The sequence below is a fragment of the Tiliqua scincoides genome, chromosome 3, assembly GCF_035046505.1.
Source record: "Tiliqua scincoides isolate rTilSci1 chromosome 3, rTilSci1.hap2, whole genome shotgun sequence".
NCBI classification, from domain to species: domain Eukaryota; kingdom Metazoa; phylum Chordata; class Lepidosauria; order Squamata; family Scincidae; genus Tiliqua; species Tiliqua scincoides.
The window spans coordinates 38,687,738-38,709,498 of record NC_089823.1 but is presented as its reverse complement, the minus strand read 5'-3'; the positions used below and the strand labels follow the sequence as shown (position 1 = coordinate 38,709,498).

At 39.6% G+C, this 21,761-nt stretch overlaps 1 protein-coding gene across 2 annotated transcripts in view; it reads left to right on the top strand.

Annotated features, from left to right (window-relative positions):
• CBLB (Cbl proto-oncogene B) overlaps positions 1 to 21,504 on the top strand; it is a 95,872-nt gene extending 74,368 nt beyond the window's left edge. For both annotated transcript variants that reach the window (XM_066619513.1, XM_066619514.1), the window contains 7 exons: positions 1,906 to 2,000; positions 8,583 to 8,711; positions 10,802 to 10,890; positions 10,985 to 11,113; positions 13,335 to 13,475; positions 15,438 to 15,557; positions 18,943 to 21,504. In XM_066619513.1, coding sequence (XP_066475610.1) covers positions 1,906 to 2,000; positions 8,583 to 8,711; positions 10,802 to 10,890; positions 10,985 to 11,113; positions 13,335 to 13,475; positions 15,438 to 15,557; positions 18,943 to 19,205 — 966 coding nt within the window. In that variant the 3' untranslated portion in view covers positions 19,206 to 21,504. The remainder of the gene's footprint in view (positions 1 to 1,905; positions 2,001 to 8,582; positions 8,712 to 10,801; positions 10,891 to 10,984; positions 11,114 to 13,334; positions 13,476 to 15,437; positions 15,558 to 18,942) is intronic.
• Positions 21,505 to 21,761: the final 257 nt, after the last annotated feature.

Below are 21,761 nucleotides of genomic sequence, written 5' to 3'. Positions count from 1 at the left end.
TAGTTACCTTCAGAAAATGCCTAAACCCATATATATATATATATATATATATATATATATATATATATATATATATATATATATATATATATATATATATACACACACACACACACACACACACACACACACACACACACACACACACACACATAGTAATATATATTTATTTATATAGTACTGTAAAATCTATATGGCTCTCTTATTTAGACTGAAAAGACAATCCTTATCATCAAGGATTACAATGTAAATATTGACACAAGTGAGCTAATAGAGGGATAGAAGCAGGTGTAAATATGGGAAACACAAAACATAATTTTTCAGTTATACTTGTTAAAGTAATGAGTAGGGAATAGGAGCTAAGGTGTGGTGCCAAAGACTTGACAGTGAGTTTTAGGAAGGGAATCTAAAGTAAGGAATTAAACCTGCTGGTGTGTTGAGTGGGTTTTGAGAAGTGCTGGGAGGGTTAGGACAGACAAAAGAAAATATTTATTTACTCAGCGTGTGGTAGGTCTGTGGAACTCTTTGCCACAGGATGTGGTGATGGCACCTGGCCTGGATGCCTTTAAAAAGAGATTGGACAATGGAGGAAAAATCCATTATGGGGTACAAACCATGATGTGTATGTGCAACCTCCTGATTTTAGAAATGGGCTATGTCAGAATGCCAGATGCAAAGGAGGGCACCAAGATGCAGGTCTCTTGTTATCTGGTATGGTCCCTGGGGCATTTGGTGGGCCGCTGTGAGATACAGGAAGCTGGAGTAGATGGGCCTATGGCCTGATCCAGTGAGGCTGTTCTTATGTTCTTAAGTGAATCTAGAAAGTAAGAGGAAGAAGTAGTAAGAGGAAGCAACCTTCATGTGTATTGGGAGGCAATTCTGAGCATAGGGGCTATGTTGTCTGTTGAGAAAGCAGAAGGCCTTTGTGGGGTTGAGGGTGGTGGTGTTGGAAGAGTGAATTTCTTGGCCAGGAGCACAGAGGTAGGGAGGGGCAACCCATGGAGGCCTAAATAGAAAGATATAGAGCAGCCATTTTCAACCAGTGTGCCATGGCGTTTGGGGGAGTTTGGGGGAGTTAGGGGGAAGGTCATTTGTTAGTAGGGCCAATGGGAATGTGAGCCGCCCACTGGCAGCATGGTGTGCCTTGTCAATTGACAAAATGTGCCCTGACCATTTTAGTGCCTTGTCAGTGTGCCATGAGATGAAAAAGATTGAAAATCACTGATACAGAGTTTGTACTGGGTTCATAAGCCAATTGAAAATGAATATGGGAATTTAATAAGAGGCATGATGTAGTCAGTATGTGTGAGATGAATAACCTTAGCAGTGAAGTGTTGGAGGCAGTGACTAAGATGAGCTAATGGAAGTCCAGTGAAGAGGAGGTTGGGGAAGGGAAGAAAGCCAGTTCTTTAGAGATTCATGGTTTTTGTATGTTGTGATAAATAGGTTAATTTTAATTGGAACAGGAAAGAATGTACCACAATGAATTGTAAACTCAGCAATACCTTGAATTTTATCCACTTAAGTTTATTCACTTCGCTCTTTCAACCATTTTAAATTATAACCACATTTCAAATTTCGTCCATGTGCAATTTTGTCCAGTTTCATCTAACCTTCCATGACGTTCATCGAAGTTCTTATGTTTTTCTTTTATTTCTGTTTGTTTAGGTTTCACTTACATTCACATGTGTTATGTAGTTATTTACATTTTTTTACCAACCAAAATTAATTTGCAAGCTATATAAGACCATGCATGGACTTTCGTCTGTTCTTGAATTTGATCCAAGTTCTGGTCACTAACCAGATGAAAGAGCAAGGTATTGCTGTGTGGGTGGGAGTTTCTTCCTTAGGGAAGTAAAATTTAACCTGGATATTGTGGGTAAGTTAATACTATATCTTTTCTAGATATTTTCAAATGGTCATCTAGGAAATGAAGAATATGATGTTCCACCTCGACTTTCGCCACCACCTCCTGTTGCCTCTGTCATGTCAAATATGAAGTGAGTTTAATTTGAAAATTAAGAGTGCTGGTCCCTTTGAGGAGAAAGGCGGGATAAAATTACTGTAAAATATAAAATGTGAGAAAAACTAAGTTAAGTCCAGAAATGTTTAATATTTTCATTTAAAAAATGTTTTTAATTTTGAGTAGCATTAGAACACATTAAATGAACATGATACACATTTTACAAGAATATTAGTCCTTTTGGAGGAATACTGAACAAACGTTAGCATGCTCTAGTTCTCTCAAATCTTATTATGTAGCAGCTCATAGTTATATGGGAGCATCTTTGGTCAAGTGCCAGAGGAACATGGATTGGGTAGTGTTTATAAATAGGGTTACTATAAAGCAAGAATTAATGTGTTGGAAATGCATGTTTTGTCTCTCCAAAAGAGAGTGAAAATCAAAGTACACCTATTAGAATTACCTAGTCTCTTCTCCCTTTCCTTTCCCTATCTAGCAGAAGTTATGAACAAATCAGCAGTTTGCTGGGGGAGAAGTCTCTGTTGGATTGGGTCCTAAGGTTTGCTTTTCATAATTGAAAAAGCTTATACTTTGTTCCTTAATTTTATAGAAAAGATGCAGCCCAGCCTCAGCTATTAGCCAAAAGGAAAAGGGAACTTTGGGTAAATGCATACCAATAGAGCCCAAGAAAACACTTCATTATTATGCATTTGAAAGAAGTGTTTTCTTGTGCTCATTAGTATGCTTTCTCTGTATTTTACTGGTCACAGTTTTTATCTTGGGTTCCTGCTGGCCATAATGTGGCTTGTGCATTTTGTTGTGTGTTCATTTGTTTTGAATAACTATGAAGTCAGTTCATCATGTGTGATACATTGTTCTATTGTAAGGAATTTATCTTGGTAGTAGGACAATCACCAAATGAAGATTGTATATTGAGATTTGGAGCAACAGTAGGTTATGCTGTATTTCCATATATTTTCTAATTTCTTCAAATTGCTTGTGTGGTACTTAGTTGGATGCCGTATCATGACTTGCTTTTTATTGTAGAGAACAGTAGCCTAACAAAACAGCATACATTAGTTTGTTTTGATAACATGCAAGAAAATGTACCTCCCCCCCCCCCCCCGCCCCGGCAAACTTGATCTTTTTGTTCTTTTACTTCTCTGGAAGGTGAAATAATTAGCATAGCAAGCATTGGTAGTAGAATCTTTGAGTTCTATAAACTTCTGCTTATTTGTAAAACTAACAAAAAACAATACTTTAAGATAAAGCACTCATAGCTTTATAAGTGTTTTGTAACTTCTCAAGCTCTAGTATACGTTTAGAGGTCATTGTCCTGAAATTCTTTAGTGCAGGGGTGTGTAATTCATATAATGCCTTCATGTTATAGTGTGTTTTTTGTATATTGAATCTACACATGCATCTTTTAGCTGTATCCTTCAGCATATTTGACAATTTTTTTTCTATTTAGGACTATTTAACATAAAAGGAAATCTGAAATACTGACATGAGCAGTGGGGCTTTGAGTTTCTCAGATAATTTTCAAGAGCAGCCCCGTAGAGTGTATTGCAGTGTGTTGCCCCTGCCTTGAGAGGTTACTATCTAGATCAGAGGCCGTGAAACTGTGGCCCAAGGTGTGCCAGAATAATTATTCTGGGCGCAGCACGACAGTAGCAAAGTCTTACCATTCTACATGCAACCAGCAGGTTTTTTTTGCCAGTCTTCATGCTAAGGAGCTACTTCCTGGGGAAAATTGCCCCAGAAGGCTTTGTTTCCCGATTTCCCAGGGAAGTGGTACCCTAGTGAGAGGATCAGCAATGTTCAGGCACAGAAACTGCTGGCTGTGCAATGGAACAGTAAGGCTTTGCCTGTTTTGCAGCAAAATTATTATTCCAGTGTGCCTAATTGGAGGCTCCTGATCTAGGTAGACACAAGGGAAATAACAGAAGAAGGGAAGGGAAATGGAGAAATGAATAAGCAAGGGAAGATGATACAGGTGTGTCATTACTAACACAGGCTTTGCAGAAAAGGTGGACTTTAAGAGGAAATTTGAGGGAAGGGAGGAAAAAAGGATACATCACTAAGGTGCTCCAGGAGGGAGTTCCATGCATCATCATGGGTTGTAGTCAATTTCTGCTGCTGCATTTCTGTTAGATCCAAGGTTACTGTTTTTGAATGTTGGTGATTATGAAACTTCTAGTTAGAATGACTGAATTAGCAATCAAAAGTTTCCTTTTATGCTGAATTGTTTAAAATCTATAGGCATGCTTATACAACTGATAACATGTGTCACAATATAGACAAAAATGTAGTTGAAAAATGAACCAGCTAACTTTTGCTGGTAGTTTTGATATTAGCAGAGCTTATTGCTTGTTTTTGTTATACTGTATGTACTTACCTCATTAGAATGCTATTAACTTAATGGTATGATGATGCAAGCTTAATAACAAGCAATTTTGTCTTTAAGAAAGTGAGCTTCTAGCAACCTGCTAAACTTTAGCAACTTGTAACATATTGTAAAGATACAACGTTTCTTTGCTGTTTTCTGGTGACATATATTAGAAAGAAAAAGGTAGTATGCAAAATCTGGTGGCTAAGGTCCTGTACAGACTGGGAATGTTAAGGTCAAATCTTATCCAGCATTTTAGCACCGATGCAGCTTTGCTAATGGGGCATGTACTGCTTTCTGCAGTTGGTGAAGGCGGTCATGAAAGCCTTCAAGGCAAGGAAACATTTGTTTTGGGTTGACTAGGATTTGGCCCTTAGACTCCTAACTATGGTTACTTCTGCATCAAGTCAAGAGTGTGAGCTGAAAAGTTGACCTAACCATATCAGATTGTTGAACAGGGTTTGGGCCAAATTGTAGAAACAGTACTCCTCCATGTTCATGTGTACATATTGCCAACTCAAAAAGTTCCTTGATTTGGGGACATTTCCACATTCAGTTTTGCTTCTAATCCACAATGCAGCTAACTACTGTTTCTGCCAGCACCTGTCAATTGTTGGGCAGAGGGAAAAGTGCTAGAATTCACTTCTAGCAGAAAATGTCATTTTCATTTTCATCATTTTGCTGGTTTATGTGAGGCTGAAATGCTGAACCTGATCCAGTAAGAGTTGTCTTACAGAGAAAGGGCAGAATACAAATGTGATATGCAAGAAATATATAAGCAAGCCAGGTTCCTGCTGAATAGAGCTTGTTCCTTGCTACAAGCTGTCATTCAGAATTCTCATATGCTTTTTCATATACCTCATTCTTTCGAGCTTGGTTTGGATTTTTAAACCAGGTTCATGAACTTCTTTGAAAATTCACTTAAGTTCTGGAACTAAGTTTAAATTCAAAAATTAATCTGTTCAGAACAGTCACCTTCCTTTTATTTAATGAAAATAAACTGGAATTCAACATTACACATAATCCTGACCTAAAAGGGCTAGAGAGATCTATGAGCACAGCAGTTTGTATGCTATCTTGAAATGTGTTCCTGGTTCCCTGCATTAGAACCATTAAATTTAAAATTCTGCTAGTTTAACTTAGTGTATTTGGTTGGGGTATAGGCCTCTTTTAGTTTAAATATATGATGTCCTTTGGCTCCCTCTACAGAAGGTGGTTAAATATTGCATTGTAGAAAGCTTTTGAATTTAGGTTCACAAATCTCATCTGTCAATAAGATATGATTCTGGTTCATGAGTTCTCTGACATATCTAGATTTTTAATAATGAAATTAGTGCCAGAATAGTATGTTAAAAAACCAAAAAAAATCAGGCTGTACTTAATTCATATGAAACTGTATTCCATTTTACCTTTCTCTTAGAAACTTGTAACTTTTCTGTAATAGCCAAATTGAACATGAGGAACAGGTTGAATACCACTTTCAGTGATAGGCACTACTGAAAACGGACATCTGGAACTGCTTTGGTGAGCAGCAGTTTAGCGTAAAAAAAACTGATAGACAATGAGTCAAGCACTTCTCACCCACACTGCCTTGCTGCTCAAAATTGCATCTTCCTGATGCTTTTCCCTTTCTGAAAAAATGGGACTCTAATGCTCTGTTTCTTACTTTAACCCATTTCTGCCCAGGCAACAGGTTTGATCCCTGTTTCATATATGCAACTTTGGACAAATGGCTGAAGTTAATTTAAAGACATTGATGAACAGATCACACTAAGCCTGCTGCATATTCAGTATGGCAGCACTGCATTCAAAAATGATTAGCAATGGACCAGAAACGATGTGATGTGACTGTGTTTGGAAGTTACTGTAGTTGAGATCCAAAGACCTGCTTAGGTTTGTTTTGTCCAGTAAACAGGGTGATCTTTTTCTTTATATAGCTGATTCTGTTGCTGTTTAACAAACTCGTTTTAAAATTTAAATTGTGAGCCTATGGGTCTTCAGCACAGCTATCTAACTTCTTTCTTTGTGCAAAGTAATTATTATTATTAATAATAATATAACAGTATTTCTATACCGCTTTTTAACTAAAAGTTCACAAAGTGGTTTACAGAGAAAAATCAGATAACTCATAGCTGCCTGTCCCAAAAGGGCTCACAATCTAAAAAGATGCAAAAGAACACCAGTAGACAGCCACCAGAAAAGACACTGCTGGGGTGAGGTGGGCTAGTTACTCTCCCCCTGATAAAAAGAGGAGCACCCACTTGAAAGAGTGCCTCTTACCCAGTTAGCAGGCTTATACAAAGATGTCCTATAAAAAGGTTTCCCCTTTCCCCCCTTCCAACCTGGTTTTATAGCAGCATGGAGGGATGGGGTGACATGGGAGACACCACTAGAAGAAAAACAAGCCCATACCTTGGGAAAAATCACAGATCTGGTCCATAAGACCTCTGGAGGTGTTCTGAGGGCCTACAGAAAGGCTTTATGGGCCTCAGAAAGACCTCCAGTGGTGCCTCTACAGGCCTCAGAAAGGCCTCCGGAGTTTTCGGAAAGGCTCCCCGATGGAACCAGAGAACACTGGTTGTGTCTGGGAGCTCGGATTCAGTCCTCATCATGGGTTTGGAACCTGCAGTTAGTTAAAACAGTGGGTCCTGAATCCATGCATACAGAGGCTAGACCTATAGTTTTATGATTTCCTGGATTAAGAGATTGAATTGTGACTTTTTGAATGATTTTAGAGTTTCAAACTTTATTAAAACAAAATAGTATGACTAAAGATAGTCATACATTTGTGTTAAATTCCTTGAGCCATCTTTTTTCCCTTTTATTATTTAGTGCTTTAACAGTTAGTGCTCCTGCATTGAAATCTTCAGGTTATTTGAAGAATGTAATCTGATATAAATGAAAACCTTTATTGGCATAGATAATGAAACCCAAATATTAGTCCAAGAAAATATCCATTGATTATACTCAGCTTCTGGAGACAATTCTTATATAAGTATAATAAAGATATTTAGCCATGATGGTTGATACAACTTCATTCCTGCCAGTTAGTAACTGTCTGACAATATCAATTCCAGATCCGTTAAGTGAATAATCTGATATAAATTTCTTAAATGCTTGTTTTGGGCATCTCTACTATGGAACATCAACTGAAGATGTTGGTGACTATGCTTAAAGGCTCCCAGGCTTAACAACAACTAAATGAAGAAGTACTAATAATTTAGGGTCCAAACCTATCCAACTTTCCATTGCTGGTACAGCCACAGTGCAGCCCCGAGGAAAGGGAACAAACATTCCCTTACCTGGAGGTGGCCTCTGTGGCTGCCCCCCACCACAGGATGCAGAGCATGCCCCATTGTCGAAGCTGCACTAGCACTGGAAAGTTGGATAGGATTTGGCCCTTAGTCAGGAAATCTTTCTGTAGTTATTTATAAATTGAAGATTACTGATACCTTGCAGATTCACTACATGTTGTTACAAAGTGTTTGTCAAATCACTAGTGAGAGCCAGTATGATGTGCTAGATGATGTTGGACTCTGTATTATTACAGGCAGGACTGTTAACAGAAATTGGCAGGGCTTGTACTGGATCTCGGGAGCTGGTGAAAGGATTAAAGGGGGTAGGAGATAGTTGACGCATCCAGAGAGAGAACCAATGTTGGCAGCAGTGTATTGATGGAGGTGAGAGGACTGAGATGAGTCATTGGGAGACCAGAGAGCATGTTGCAGTAGCTGACACAAGAGGCAGCAAGGCTGTGGTTTGCCAAAGGGACAGAGGCATCGGGCCATATTACTGCAATATTGTATTGGGGAAAGTGACATAATTTGTCAACAGACCAGATAAGTAACGAGAGAAAAAGGAAGCCAAGGCTTTTGCACCTATGTGACAGTGGGGTGGTGACTCTATCAGTGGATAGACAGAAGAGTATATGAAGAAGAATCGTTGAGAAAGTCCTAGACAAATGGAGCTTGAGATGCTTCAGCTTAGTGAAGCATCTATGCTGAAATGTCAGATAGGCAGCTGGGAATGTGGAATTGGAAGGAGAAGATTCTGAAGCAGGGAGGTAGAGCCTGGGTATCATCCACATATAAGTGGCACTGAAAGTAATGGGATTTGATTAGATCACCCAGAAACAGTGTAAAACCTCACATGCACTTTATAACTGTTTTTAATGTATCTTTTTTTATTACAAAGGAACTTAATTAAGCATAATGTATTTTTCCTCTTTAGGTGTCCTGTTTCTGCTATAAATACGCTGCCTGAAATGCCAAGGGAACATATAGAAGAAGATGAATACAAGATTCCCTCTTTCTATCCTGTATCTTTGACCTCTCAGTCAAAAATAAAACCTCATGTTCGGTAAGAATTTTTGTTAATGTAAAGTTATCGTTGGCATGCAAACTCCATCTTCGGTGACTATTTAAAGATCTGTAGTCAGTGTACAAGTTCTTTCAAATTTTTGATGTTTCACATCAATTATCAAATCACATGAAACAAAGGGCTTATTTTGATCATTTTTACTCGGCACTAAAACTCACTGATAGTGTTTTTGAGCTACACTTCTCTTTATTCAAGCAACTCTTAAAATTTAGGAAATCACAGTTGTTGCTTTCTTACAAAATATTTGGTGCATCATCAAATGATTTGTGGAATTTGGTTTGTTTCATAAATGATTGTCCAGACTTCCTGCTTTTTCATTTTTTATTATAGACCTAAATAATTTTAAAAAAAGACTACAGTGGGTTTTTTTTTAGGACTTAAAATGTAATTCTAATTTCTCTCTTAGTAATACATTTTGTCAGAGATTGTCTTAGTAGGAAAATACTGCCTCATTTTAATAAATCTGACAGCCATAGTATTAATGTGTCATGACTGTAAATATTGATAGATGGCTAGTTGATTTATGGCAGAGCTTTTCAAACTGGGGCATAGTGACACCCCAGCCTGCGGGCCCTGCCCCCTTAAGGGGCGGAGGCAGCCTGGAGGCAGGGAGGAGGCAGCGGCGCGATCCCCAGGTTAGCACCACTCAGGGGGGCTGCAGGGAGCTTGGCGCAACCTGCAGCAGGGCTCCCTGCAGCAGTGAAAGTAGATGCGGAACAATCGCGCTCCACTTCCACGTTAGCGAAGACGGGGCGCGATCACTCCGCATCTACTTTCACTGCTGCGGGGAGCCCTGCTGCAGGTCGTGTCAGGCTCCCCGCATTCCTGGGAGGCTGCAGGGGCTTGGGTACATGTGCCCAAGCCCCTGTAGGATCGCGCCGCTGCCTTCCCCCGCCCCTGCTGCCTCCCTGCTCACGCCCTCGCAAGAGCTTAGTGGCTCTCAAACTCTCCCAGAGAGTTTGAGAACCACTGATTTATGGGATGGGGCAATCCCTAGTGCTTATTGTCGTGGTCCCTGACATTTTTGTTTTGACAATTCCTGTCATAAAATAGCTTTCTGTGGCCTTGTTATGCAGAATACATACTAAAGGTTGAGTCTCATTATTCGCGAGGGTTCCGTTCAGCTAGCTGCAGTTTATAGGAAATCTATGTATATGACTAAAAGTGGAAGTCCATTTGATTTTTCTCATGGTTGTTTTGAGAGATGTTATTGTCAGCTGGCTGCCCTCTCTCTAACTATTGTAAAGGACTGTTTTCCTTTAATTTAAAGGGCCCTTCTCATCATGTTGAGATAAAAATCTCTACAACAGTAAGAAAAGCATTTTAAAGGGGTGCATTTTTCCCCTTCTCCAGGGATCAGCACATTCCTTCTCATTTGCAGGGGCCATTTGTGTTAAGTCAAATTCGTGTATAAAAAATCCATGTATAACAAGGTTGGACCTGTATCTACTATGGATTATTCACATTTGACTTTAGATTTTTCTGTCTTTGCAGCATTACTAAACAAATCATAGATAATTAGAATTTCATTTAAAAGTGAAAGAAAATCCTAGCACTAAAATAAAAGGTTACTTTCTTTTTTCTCTATAAATCTACATTAGGAATTGTGTTGCTTCCATTTAATTGTTCAGATTGTGATGTGCTCTGAAATTCTTAGTGGGCACCGTTTTAGTGAATAAATTTATTTAGTAAACAAATTCTGTTGAATTCTACCTTTCACTTCTGTTTTGTTAATTCTATATTGGTCTTAGATAATGATATTGCTAGGAAGGAGTAAGATTAGCATTAAACCTTGCAAGAAATTTAAAAAGCTGCACTCAGGCAATTATTTTTTCTACTGCTATATTTGTACAGATTTGCCATTTTGTTGTACAGTCCTGATTATTTTAGTGTAAATTTAATCTTTCCATCTGAACAGATATTCTGAAAGTGAACAAATGGTGGTTGAACAAATAAAGAAAGTACATCATCACTGCTCAATGTACATTATGTATATCAACTGCATTGGTGAATTGTCTATTCCATGTAATTAACATTCCAAGATGATTTTCTTTTATCTTTGCTTTCAGTGTGTGTGAGAATGGTCAGTGTTCTGGAATAAGTAATGAAATGCACAGTGCTTCCTCTGAGATGAATAGATCTAAACATTCAGAGATGGGTATGACTTCTCATCTTCAGTTCTTACATGCTTAGAAGAAAATGTGAGAGACTTATGTTGGGAGGTGCCATTTAATGCTTGCTTGTTTTTCTAGGAGATGCCTTTGAACCCACTGTTCCAGTACCTTTGCCACCTGTACGGCCTCCTATCAGGAACAACCTCAAACATGACTCAGTACTCAAAAGGACTCCCTCTGATTATGATCTGCTGGTGCATCCATTAGGTTAGATATTGTCTTGAATTGTGATAAATATAGAAGTAAATATACTTAATGTCAGTTGCTTGAACTGTGTTAAATGCAAATTTATGGAAAAATTAAAAAAAATTCAAGATATAAAGTCCTTTTGAAGCATATGCAATAGAACTTTCCCAGATTCTCCCCCCCCCCAGCCTGTTTTGGATACCTGTGACCAGATCTTCTTGAATTTTGAAGAGCAACTTTCCATGTGGTGTTGCACTGGTGTATCTGGCAGGGGGTTCAGTGGGCCACATGGGCCAGAGCAGCAGACGAGCAGGGGTGGCATTCTGGGCTCCTCCCCTTGCCGGTTTTCATTTGCATTTTAACACTCTTTATTGCAAGCCACGGCTTGCCAGCAGTTTAATTTTGCTCTTTGCCACATCAGCCCCCCACTCAGTCACCCGCATTTGCCACCCACCTCTGCCTGATGCTGCTCTTCCTGCTGTTCCATGTTTTAATTCCCTTGAGCAGCTGCACCTGCTCTGTTGCTTGGTTTTGACCAAGATTCCCCGAGACTTTTCGACATGCCAGGTTGAAACCAGGCAACAGTGCAGGCCCATGCCTGCAGGGCAGCACCACTGCCCACACAGCTGTTGCCTTCCTTACCTGCCCTTCTTTTCACAAGCCATCCATCCACAGGCACTGCAACTCTGTAAAAGTCTTTTCCTCTGATGCTCTCTGCCACCAGATCGCCAAGTTCCAGTCTGCAAAATCGCATGAGATTTGGAATGCATGGCGTCCTTTCAAATCTTGTGTGCATTGGCCACTGTCATTGTTGCTTATATTTCTGGTTGCCATCAGCAGCAGAGGTATGGCCTGGCTGCTGATCTTGGCAGGCTTTGCACACAGTGGCAGTTTTCAGTTTCCACTGATCAAGAGTGAAGGACTTGGAGCTTCTGCTTCTGTCCAGGCCAGGTGCTTTAAAAGCAACACCGCTCCTCCCCTCCTTTCTTTCACCCTCTACTCTTAGCTGCCTGTTGGCACCCCTTGTATGCAGCCTCTTTCTCTCTCCTTTAGTGGACTTCCCATGTGTTTTGTATGCCGTTGCTTCTTCCGCTGACAAGTTGCAGTTGCCTGCCCTCCCTCCTACTTTTCCCCTTTCCTCCTCCCCTCAGTCTTCTCATCATTCACCAGGTAATTGCCTTTCCCCTTCTGAGTTGCAGTAGCAGCAGAAACAGCAGCCTAAACCGCCCTGCCCCCTGGGTTCTTGGACCTTCCAGTAGCTTGGGGGGTAATGGGTGGAGGGGGGAGGATGAAATGCAGAGCGACAACGGCAGCCCCTTTGGGTGCCATGACCTGCAGTGAGTCTCACTGAAGGGGCGGGAAAGCAAAGTTTGCCTTGCTGGGGAGGAAAGTGGGCAAGGTAAAGCTGAGTGAGCATTTGGCATGTGGGACTGCACTTCTAAAAAGGGGGGAGGAAGGGGAAGGCACTGACCTGAAGGGGGTGGCGGGATGTGCCCCCTCAGCAGCACATTTTGTAGGTCTGCCACTGTTGTTGGGATCTTCTTTTTAGAAAGTAAGGTTCAGGAGCTCTGCTAAACACAACTCCCTTACAGACTTGGGTTCTAGCCCACAACCTCATATTTGGATGAAAATATTATAGACAGTGAAATTAGATAAGTAAAATGAAATCACTAAACTAAACATATACAGTAAGTAGTGATGCCATGAGCATAATATTCTTCTGTACTGGATACGTTTTGGTATTTGTGGAATCATTAAACTCGTCAGTTATTGAAAGCTCCAAAGGATCAGGATAAACTCATGTATCTTACTTGTGCTTTCTCCTCTGAGATTGTTTGTGATCATGCCACTGAATTCCATAACCTATTGATAACCATGCATCAATGGTCATCATTCTTTAAATAATAACTAGAAATGGCCTACAATATAATCTGTATGGATTTTTATTTCACTTAAGTACTGGCTTTGAAGTTCAGCTATTAATGTGCAGACAATTTTACAAGCTAGGAAAAACTTTCTTTAAAACATTAATAAGATACAGTAAAAAGTCATTCACAGCATTCTGTAGGTTTGCGAATAATGGAATTAAGGCTCATAGTTTCATTACAGAAGTCTCTGAATTGCTAGATCAGCTCTGGAAGAAGAGGCTCTCCATGACTGCAGGAAAATCAATATGAAGCTTCTCTTTTGTTTATACTATTAATTACACTTTCCTTGTATAATAAGCGTTCTCTAAATGCAGGTGAAGATACATCTGAAAATGCACCACCCTCACTGCCGCCGCCTCCACCCCCTGCACGCCACAGCCTCATTGAGCAAACAAAGCCAGTTGTTGCAGGAAACAGACCTCTATCAGGGCATGAACTGTATCTTCCTCCTGCAGGTAACAGTTAACAGCAAGCAGTCTTTTAATCTTATAGCAGACTGAAACTGTCATCAGGTATTAAATAGTTTTGGGCATATGTCTGTTTATTTGTTGGGTTAAATTTTAAACTATGGAGATGAAATTGTCTTGATTCCTCCAAATAAGTAATCTTGATATTTTGAACATTTACATACCACTTTTCAACAAAAAAGTTCACAAAGCGGTTTACAGAGAAAATCAAATAACCAAATAGTTCCCTGTCTCAAAAGGGCTCACAGTTTTAAAAAGGCAGAACACCACTAGAAATGACACTGTGTTGGAGTCAAGAACAGTCACTCCCCCTCCCCCATAAAATATAAGAAGAGCACCAACTGAAAAATAGCCTTTTTGCCCAGTTAGCATATGGGTTGAGCTGTCAATAAGATTGGACCTCCAGTGACTTTGCAAGAAAGTAGGAAACTTGCCCCTAGTATTGCCAGCTGTAAATTACTGTGCAGTTTGATGAATACAGAGGGTTTAGAATATGCCATTTTCAGGTATATTTCAAGGAGGAATGGGGAAGTATCTGGGCAGGGCAGGAGGAGATAGATCCCAGTGGCACCAGCATTTGCACCAGGATCCTATCCGCATTCCTCTTCCTTACTCTCCTCAAAGTAGCACCAACAAAATAGCTAGCACAGACCCAAGGAAACCCATTTGGGGCATTGGAAGCTTGCCCTGAGGTAAGAAAACAAATGTTCTCTTATTTGTAGGAGGCCTTGGGACTGCCTCCCTGCAGGAAGCAGCAAGTGCTCCATTGGCACAACTGCATCAGCTGGGCGGGGTAGGCATTTAACTAGGCATATTAACAGCCCAATCCTATGTCATAAACTTGAGACTGACTTCTTATATCTGAAAGTTGAAGAAACTCAGATTTTATGACAATATTGTAAGCTTGTTTCTCAAGCAGAGTCGCTGTATCATTTATACTGAAATAGTGAGACAGTTAGCAGTTCAGTGGCACTGCCACTCAGCTGTCGTCAAACATCCTGCCAGACTCCTAAATGATTTCATACAAAAATATCATACAAAAATATTCTTGTTTTTGCCTTGGAGCTTTTGGATAACGGTAAGGTGATGCTGTCCATTCTTCATCATTCGCACTATTTTACTTGAAGCAAAAGAAAATGAAATCAAACTGCAGTAAAGTATTGCTTTTCAGACAGTTTAAGTTGTATTAGATATGATTCAGGTAATTGCATCCATTCTTTGAAAATAGAATCCTTACATCCAAAAGACACTTAATATTGAATTTTGAATATTAGAATAACGCTTAATATTTGGCAAGGAAAGGTGTGCAATGCATAGTTTGTTTGGAGGCTCTTTGCTTTCATCTCTCTCTCTCTCTCTCTCTCTCTCTCTCTCTCTCTGAAATGTGGATCTTTTAAGAGGCTTGGATTTGGGAGCCTCTTACTCTGGTTGGCTACTAACACATACATTCATTCCAACAGTTCATGCTTGCATTGCTATATTTAATTGTAATTTTAATATGTGGGTCGTACTTTGCTGGATTTTGTGTATTAGCAGTCCTGCAGTGAGAAGTAAGGATTCCAGATACAGTATGTCAGTTGCAATTATTTTCTCCTGAATCTTAAAGGGAGGGGATTAGGCTCCTGCGCCGCCTTTCCTTCTTTTCCTCTTGTTTGCCATTTCATTCTGTGATTGTGACATCCATGGTTTGTTTGATTTGAATGCGCACGTGCAAACCCCATCATTAATGCTAACCAAGGATTGTTTTCAAACCAGAGCTGAGTGAAATCTGAGTTGCCATTTTGGCTTGTGGCAAAAGTATTTTGTGGTTCCTGTATTTACTTAAGAAGCCCGTGACTTCTTATTTTGCCCTTTCTGACCATCATGTTCTACTGTTCAACTCTAGATACTATAACTCTAGTCTATCAACAGGGATTTGTGGGAATCTTATTTTTTCCTTTATTTTTATAGAACTTTTCTTTGATCCCGTAAATGGCTTAGTTCCTTTGCCGCCTTTTCAAAGATTGACTGGTGAAAATTTGAAAAGCCACAGAACATCCCAGGACTATGACCAGCTTCCGTCTTGTTCAGGTAAGCAGAATACAGTAACAAGTGGATGATTCTGAGAGCCGTTCTTCTGGCATGTCTGTAGAATTGCACCTCAAGAAGAAGAAACTGATAACTTTGAGCTTTTTTAAAAAATAGGGAATGTGTTTAAGATGCTATGATGTAGTGCAGGGGTGCCCAAACCCCAGCCCTGGGGGCCACATGCAGCCCTCAAGGCCTCTCAATGCGGCCCTCAGGGAGCCCCCAGTCTCCAATGAGCCTCTGGCCCTCCGGAGATTTGTTGGAGCCCGCATTGGCCTGACGCAACTGCTCTCAGTGTGAGGCCAACTGTTTGACCTCTCGTGTGAGCTGTGGAATGAGGGCTTCCTCCATTGCTTGCTGTTTCACATCTGTGATGCAGCAGCAGCAGCAAAGGAAAGGTCAACCTTGCTTTGTGCCAGGCCTTTTTATAGGCCTTGAGCTATTGCAAGACCATTCATTCATTCATATAAGTTCATCTTTAATATTTTCATTTATGTAAACTTATGTAAATTTATTCAAATTTAAAATGTAAATTAATTCCTTTTTTCCCTGGCCCCTGACACAGTGTCAGAGAGATGATGCGGCCCTCCTGCCAAAAACTTTGGACACCCCTGATGTAGTGCAACAGATATCAGAAAACCAGTACATTGAACTACTTAGAACATGATTATCATTCACTTAATTGTCTGCTACACTTGAAACTAGAACAGGCAACAACAAAGTAGTGGAGACTTTCAGTGAAGATTCCACAGTGTAAGCCAGTGGTTCCCAAACTTACCCTAGTCGCTATTTCCTTCTTTTATGGCACCTTTTTGCAGCTGTGTCATGCCTCAGGAGAACGAGACAGCTGCCAGCATTCCCCCATGATCACATGCTATCTTGGCTTGGCCAAGATAACCAATTTCTGTTAACCTCAAACTAGTCTTTTCAAGCTGCTGGGAGGCAGCTTGTGCATCACTATGAGCTCATATGCTTATAGCAGCCCTGTAAAGGAAGAACATTTTTGCAGGGGTAAGCATTTAAATTTATGTTAATAGGGCCCCCAAATCAGCAGATACTGGATCTGTGAATATGGAGGCCTGCCTGTATTTAAATTTTCCCTTTGTGTACAATTTGAGGAACAGAATCATACTTTCTCCTCGGGATTACCTAAAAACTGTTATAGGCAGGATTCAGAGTTCTGCTTCATCTGGAAACTCTATTTTTCTAATAAAATTTGCTTACACATCTTATTTGAGGAAAACCACATCCAAATATCCTCTTACACATGTTCATGTGAACAAGCTGTGTGCCCTGTGTTATGAAGTTACACTTATTGGGTTGGAATCAAAAGCCTACTTATATAAGCGGAAGGCATTTCTGTTGATGCCAGTGGAGTCGCTACCTTCTGCCAGTTCTTCCCTCCAGCCACAGATTATCTTCCCATTTTGTGAGTCTACAGTTGTAGTTCTTAGGATACCCTTGTTTTATCCTGTTTTAAATATTGTATGCAGAATGATGATCGTTTAAGCAATAGTCCTCTGGATCCTTGCCAGTAAATTGTTTAATGCTGTGCAATTACTGCATGATACTTAAGCATATTCAAATAACTTATTTGCTATTTGTATATACTTTGCTATGTATTTGAAAATGTCCATATATTTCACCCACCGTTGCCAGTACTAATGCAGCATGATCTGTATCAGTACTTTCAACTGAATGTGAATTAAATGAAAATCTGTCTCCTAAATCTTGTCCTTGTATAATTGGAATGTGTTTGTAGGATTTACAGTCTGTGGAATTAATGAGAGATTCATGAGGAATTGATTTGCCTTTCACCCAGACAGAATAAAACACTTGTAGAACATGTTTGAATTCTTGAGCAATCCAGTTCATAAGATATTTTATGTTTATTCCAGCCCAATTTATAATCAGAAAATGTTTTAATCCATAAGAGGATTTTTTTGCCTTATACTACATAGATTTCATAGAGTTCAGTGTTTAGTTAGAAATAAGCCCCATTAAATAAGTAAATGATCTAAATAAGTTTCATTTAAACTTACTCCCAGGGAAGTGTGTATAGGATTGCAGCCCAAGTTATCTTTTTGTGAACATGTAGATCATTTGCAGGGATTCTATGTTTATTTCTTTGACTAAAAGTGGAAGTCCACTTGATTAATGGCTGTTTTGAGAGATGTTATTGTCGTTACATCTACAACAAAATTATGTCTCACCATGTCAGTTCCTGGACTTTTAGCCCTTAATTAGCATGCTTTTAACAAAACCCTCTGAGTTGCAGCTTCACAGCAAAGGACAAAGGCAACAAAAATATGATGCAAGTATACATAATCATACAGGTTATCATTCAGCCATAGCTAAAAAGTTAATGGTTCCATCAGTTTCCATGGAGGAATTATAAGCCCTTGTTTCCATTGACAACAGTGCTTTTTAAAGGGGTTAATTTTGACTTGATTATGCCCATACTGTTTCTAGGTAGATTACAGCCTTTTACGTAGTATCACTGATTGACTAACAGTATTGGGAAGTCTTATTTTCCTGATGCATGTCATAAAGTCTGCTGCCCTGGAATATGACCTTTTTTCCAAATCTACTAGTAGATTCAAGTTTTATGATAGATATATGATCTAAATTAGTGGTTCCCAACCTGTGGTCCAGGGACCGCAGGTGGTCCATGAGACTCTGGGAAGTGGTTCGCAAGGTTTCATGTAAAAAAGATGGTTACCTTTGATCACTTCCAGTGTCTCCAAGTGTGCGCACCCACATGGCATACTAAAATGTTGCCTGTGGCTGTAGGTAGTCTATTATCCTCCCTCTCTGGTGGTCCAGTGCTTATTGATGAGTCAGCTGCAGGAGGGTCCATTTTCTATACTTTCTTGTAGTCTGTGGAGGAGCGCTCACTCAGTGAGATGCTTCGCCATGGACCCCCACAGCTGGCATTTCCAGTGTCTCACTGCGTGCTCCCCCCATGGGCTACCAACTATTTTTTTGTGTGATGAGGATGGAGGGGAATGTGGTTCTCAACAATTCCAATGTTTGCTTCAGTGGTCCACAGGCTCCTAAAGGTTGGGAACCACGGATCTAAATTGATTGCGACTCTCCTAGATCACAGACATAGGATTCAGAAAGTCAGGCCATTCCTGTCTTTCCATGATGTATTTCATCTTCGCATCACACATTACTAAGTATAATTTAAACTACCGTGTCTTGAATTTAGAAAAGGTAATTTTTTTAAAAGAAAAAATGCCTTTGATAACCAGATTAACTGCAAGCACTTACCTGACCTTTTAAAAATAAACTAATAATATTTTTTGACCTTAAAGTGTATCCAGTAAGTGTCTGTCCATTTTAACATCAAGTGAGGTTACCTCTTTGTTTAATCTTTATGCAGATGGGTTACAAGCACCAGCCAGACCTCCGAAACCACTTCCTCGCAGGACTGCTCCAGAAATACACCACAGGAAGTCACATAACTCGGATGCATCTATAGAAAGTGTTGATGCAAAAATTGCAAAACTTATGGGCGAAGGCTATTCCTTTGAAGAAGTGAAGCGGGCCCTTGAAATAGCCCAGAATAACCTTGATGTAGCACGGAGCATTTTAAGGGAATTTGCCTGCTTTCCTCCACCAATTTCCCCTCGTCTCAATCTATAGCAGTATGACAAACCTTGCAGCACTCCAGTTCTCATGTGTGAGAGCAGTTATGCAAGACTGAGTTCAAGAAAGATGTTGTGTTCTACATATCTTCAAGAATCAAGTTCTAGCAGTTTTTCAAAGCAAAACTGCTCAGGCCACGACATGAGTGGATTGAATTGTCTGTATTTTTGCTAGCCATACTTCTTGAATCAGGGTTGAACTGACAAATAATTTAAAGAAGTTTACTTCCCATGAACTTTTAATCTGTGAAATGCTTTTTTCATGTTTACAGAGTGGTGAGTGACCATTTTCAAGCTGATAGTCATCCTGTGTTTTTGTTCCTATTTTCTATTCTTGTGTGGCATTTCCAACTATTTTTGTACTGACTTACCCTATCAACTAAGCTGTTTACTTCTTCCCAAGCGTGCTCTCCATTTTTCTTTTTCAAGAAGTTTTAATAGATTTTTTGCATTTCAACATCAAGCAAATGCAGGAAAAAATGTGGCCTTCACTACTGATATTTCTTTTCCTGCTATCTTTGCTATTGAGAAAGGGGGGAAAATGAATGTTGACCACATTGGGCAGCTTTTATTTGACATGACTGGTAAGCTTCAAGATCTCTAGGTGGTTTGGGTAGTAAAGCCAAAAATTCACAATATTAAATTGCATGATGTTGTAATTCCCCAGAAATTTATAAAGAAGCTTATGTCATTTCTGCCATATATGTAAAAGATCTGAATGTATGTGTTTAAAATAATCCTTTCAGTTCCATGAAGAGCTGATTGAACAAGAGCTCTTGAAGAGCTGAACAACATCCACATTGTTCATGCCTTGAATATCCTCAGGCACACCAAATAGATCCATTTTGTTGAGTTACATTAGCAGTGATCAAGTAAATTACATTTCTGCCTTCTGGAAAGTGAAGTGCAAATAACTTCCTGTGTGAGTGATTACTCTCTAATTATCACAACTTTGGGGACATATCATCATAAAGTGATATCTGGGGCATAGTGCTGACCCACCTTGTGTCAATGAAGGCACCTTCCTGCTGAAGCTCTGAGCCCCTGAAAAGTTGTTATTAACAGTTGGGGAACCTTCAACAGCATCGTGGGTTGCAGGAGAAAGCAAGATTCTAAGAAATTGCTAGGGGGACTGTGAGACGATTTCTGGATATCATCCAGAAATTAAGTCTTTAAAATTGAATCCTTAATATAGCACTAATTTTGCAAAGCTTCATTAATTCACATTAATACCTTATGCTCGTATTAGTGCCCAGAAAAACCAATTTCATTATATCTGCATTCTTAGATACCTTAAAAATTTTTTGCCTTGAATGTCATAATGGTACCCTGGACTGTGATCTTTTAAAGCACAAACCAAATCAGCACCAACTTTTTAAAATGAATTATTCTTATTAAAACTCAAAAATAAGTTCAAATGTTCTTTCATTTTTTTATTGACATCTTCCAATTTCTGTTCACATTGTCTTCTGAAATGATAGATCTGGGGTAGCTAAGTATGCTGAATACAGACAGAGCTATGAAATATCTGTAATCTTTTAGGACACAAGTATACAAACTGTTTAATTGGGTCTACTGGGCCAACATACAAAAACATCCCAGTGCTAACAGTCCTAGAGTTTACTCGGCATTCACCCTGAACTGGCCGTTCTAAAGTGTGACTGACACGTGTCTCTGGTATAAACACCACTGTAAAGGCATCCTAATCCTTTTGCAGGCTGTAGGCTGCTTTTGCAGGTCTCCAAACTTTTCAGTATGAGGGCCACATTGTCTATTTTACACATTTGCACAGGCCACAAAAAAATCAGTTTTATGAATGAATGAAATTTAAATGAATGAATAAATTTTACTTGAATCTTTATCATCGGCATGATATGATTCAGAACAAAAGAAATGTGAAAATTACAAAGAAGCAGTGTTGCAATTGAACTGAGAAATGATATATATTGAGTAAAAATATCAAACATTTGCAAATGCTCGGACAAAAAAAAGTTGCTGTGGGCCAGATAAAATCTTGTGGCAGGCTGGATGTGGCTCCTGGCTGTAGTTTGGAGATCCCTGCTCTTACAGCAGTATCAGACCACATGTAGTTAAGTATATAGGAATAGGTAGCATCTGTTGGCTCAGTAGCTAGTAAACATTTGTGGCTGTAACATTAGTATGAGCAATCCCAGCAGGTTCAGGGAAGCCTTGTTCCTAACTGATGGAGACAACTTGAAACCTCTGTAATGAAGATTGGGGTCCAGACCTACAAGATGCCGATAAAGAACCAACAATGCCCAGAGGTAAGGAATTTTGGGGGGGGGGGGGGCAGTGGTATGTCAGGGTCCTCTGTGGGTTGTGAATCCTTTCATGGGGGTAGTGTTTGAAAATTCTAGCATTATCAGCATCTTATCACAGTACTATATCAATTTATTTTGGAGTTCAACATTTGTGACATTTTGATAGAATTTGCATTGAAGTTCAAATATTTCTTCTCAGATAAGCTTCTACAGATCCTTGTGAAAAGAACCAACATGTATCACGCCAGCATCTAAACTTCTTATCAGGAACA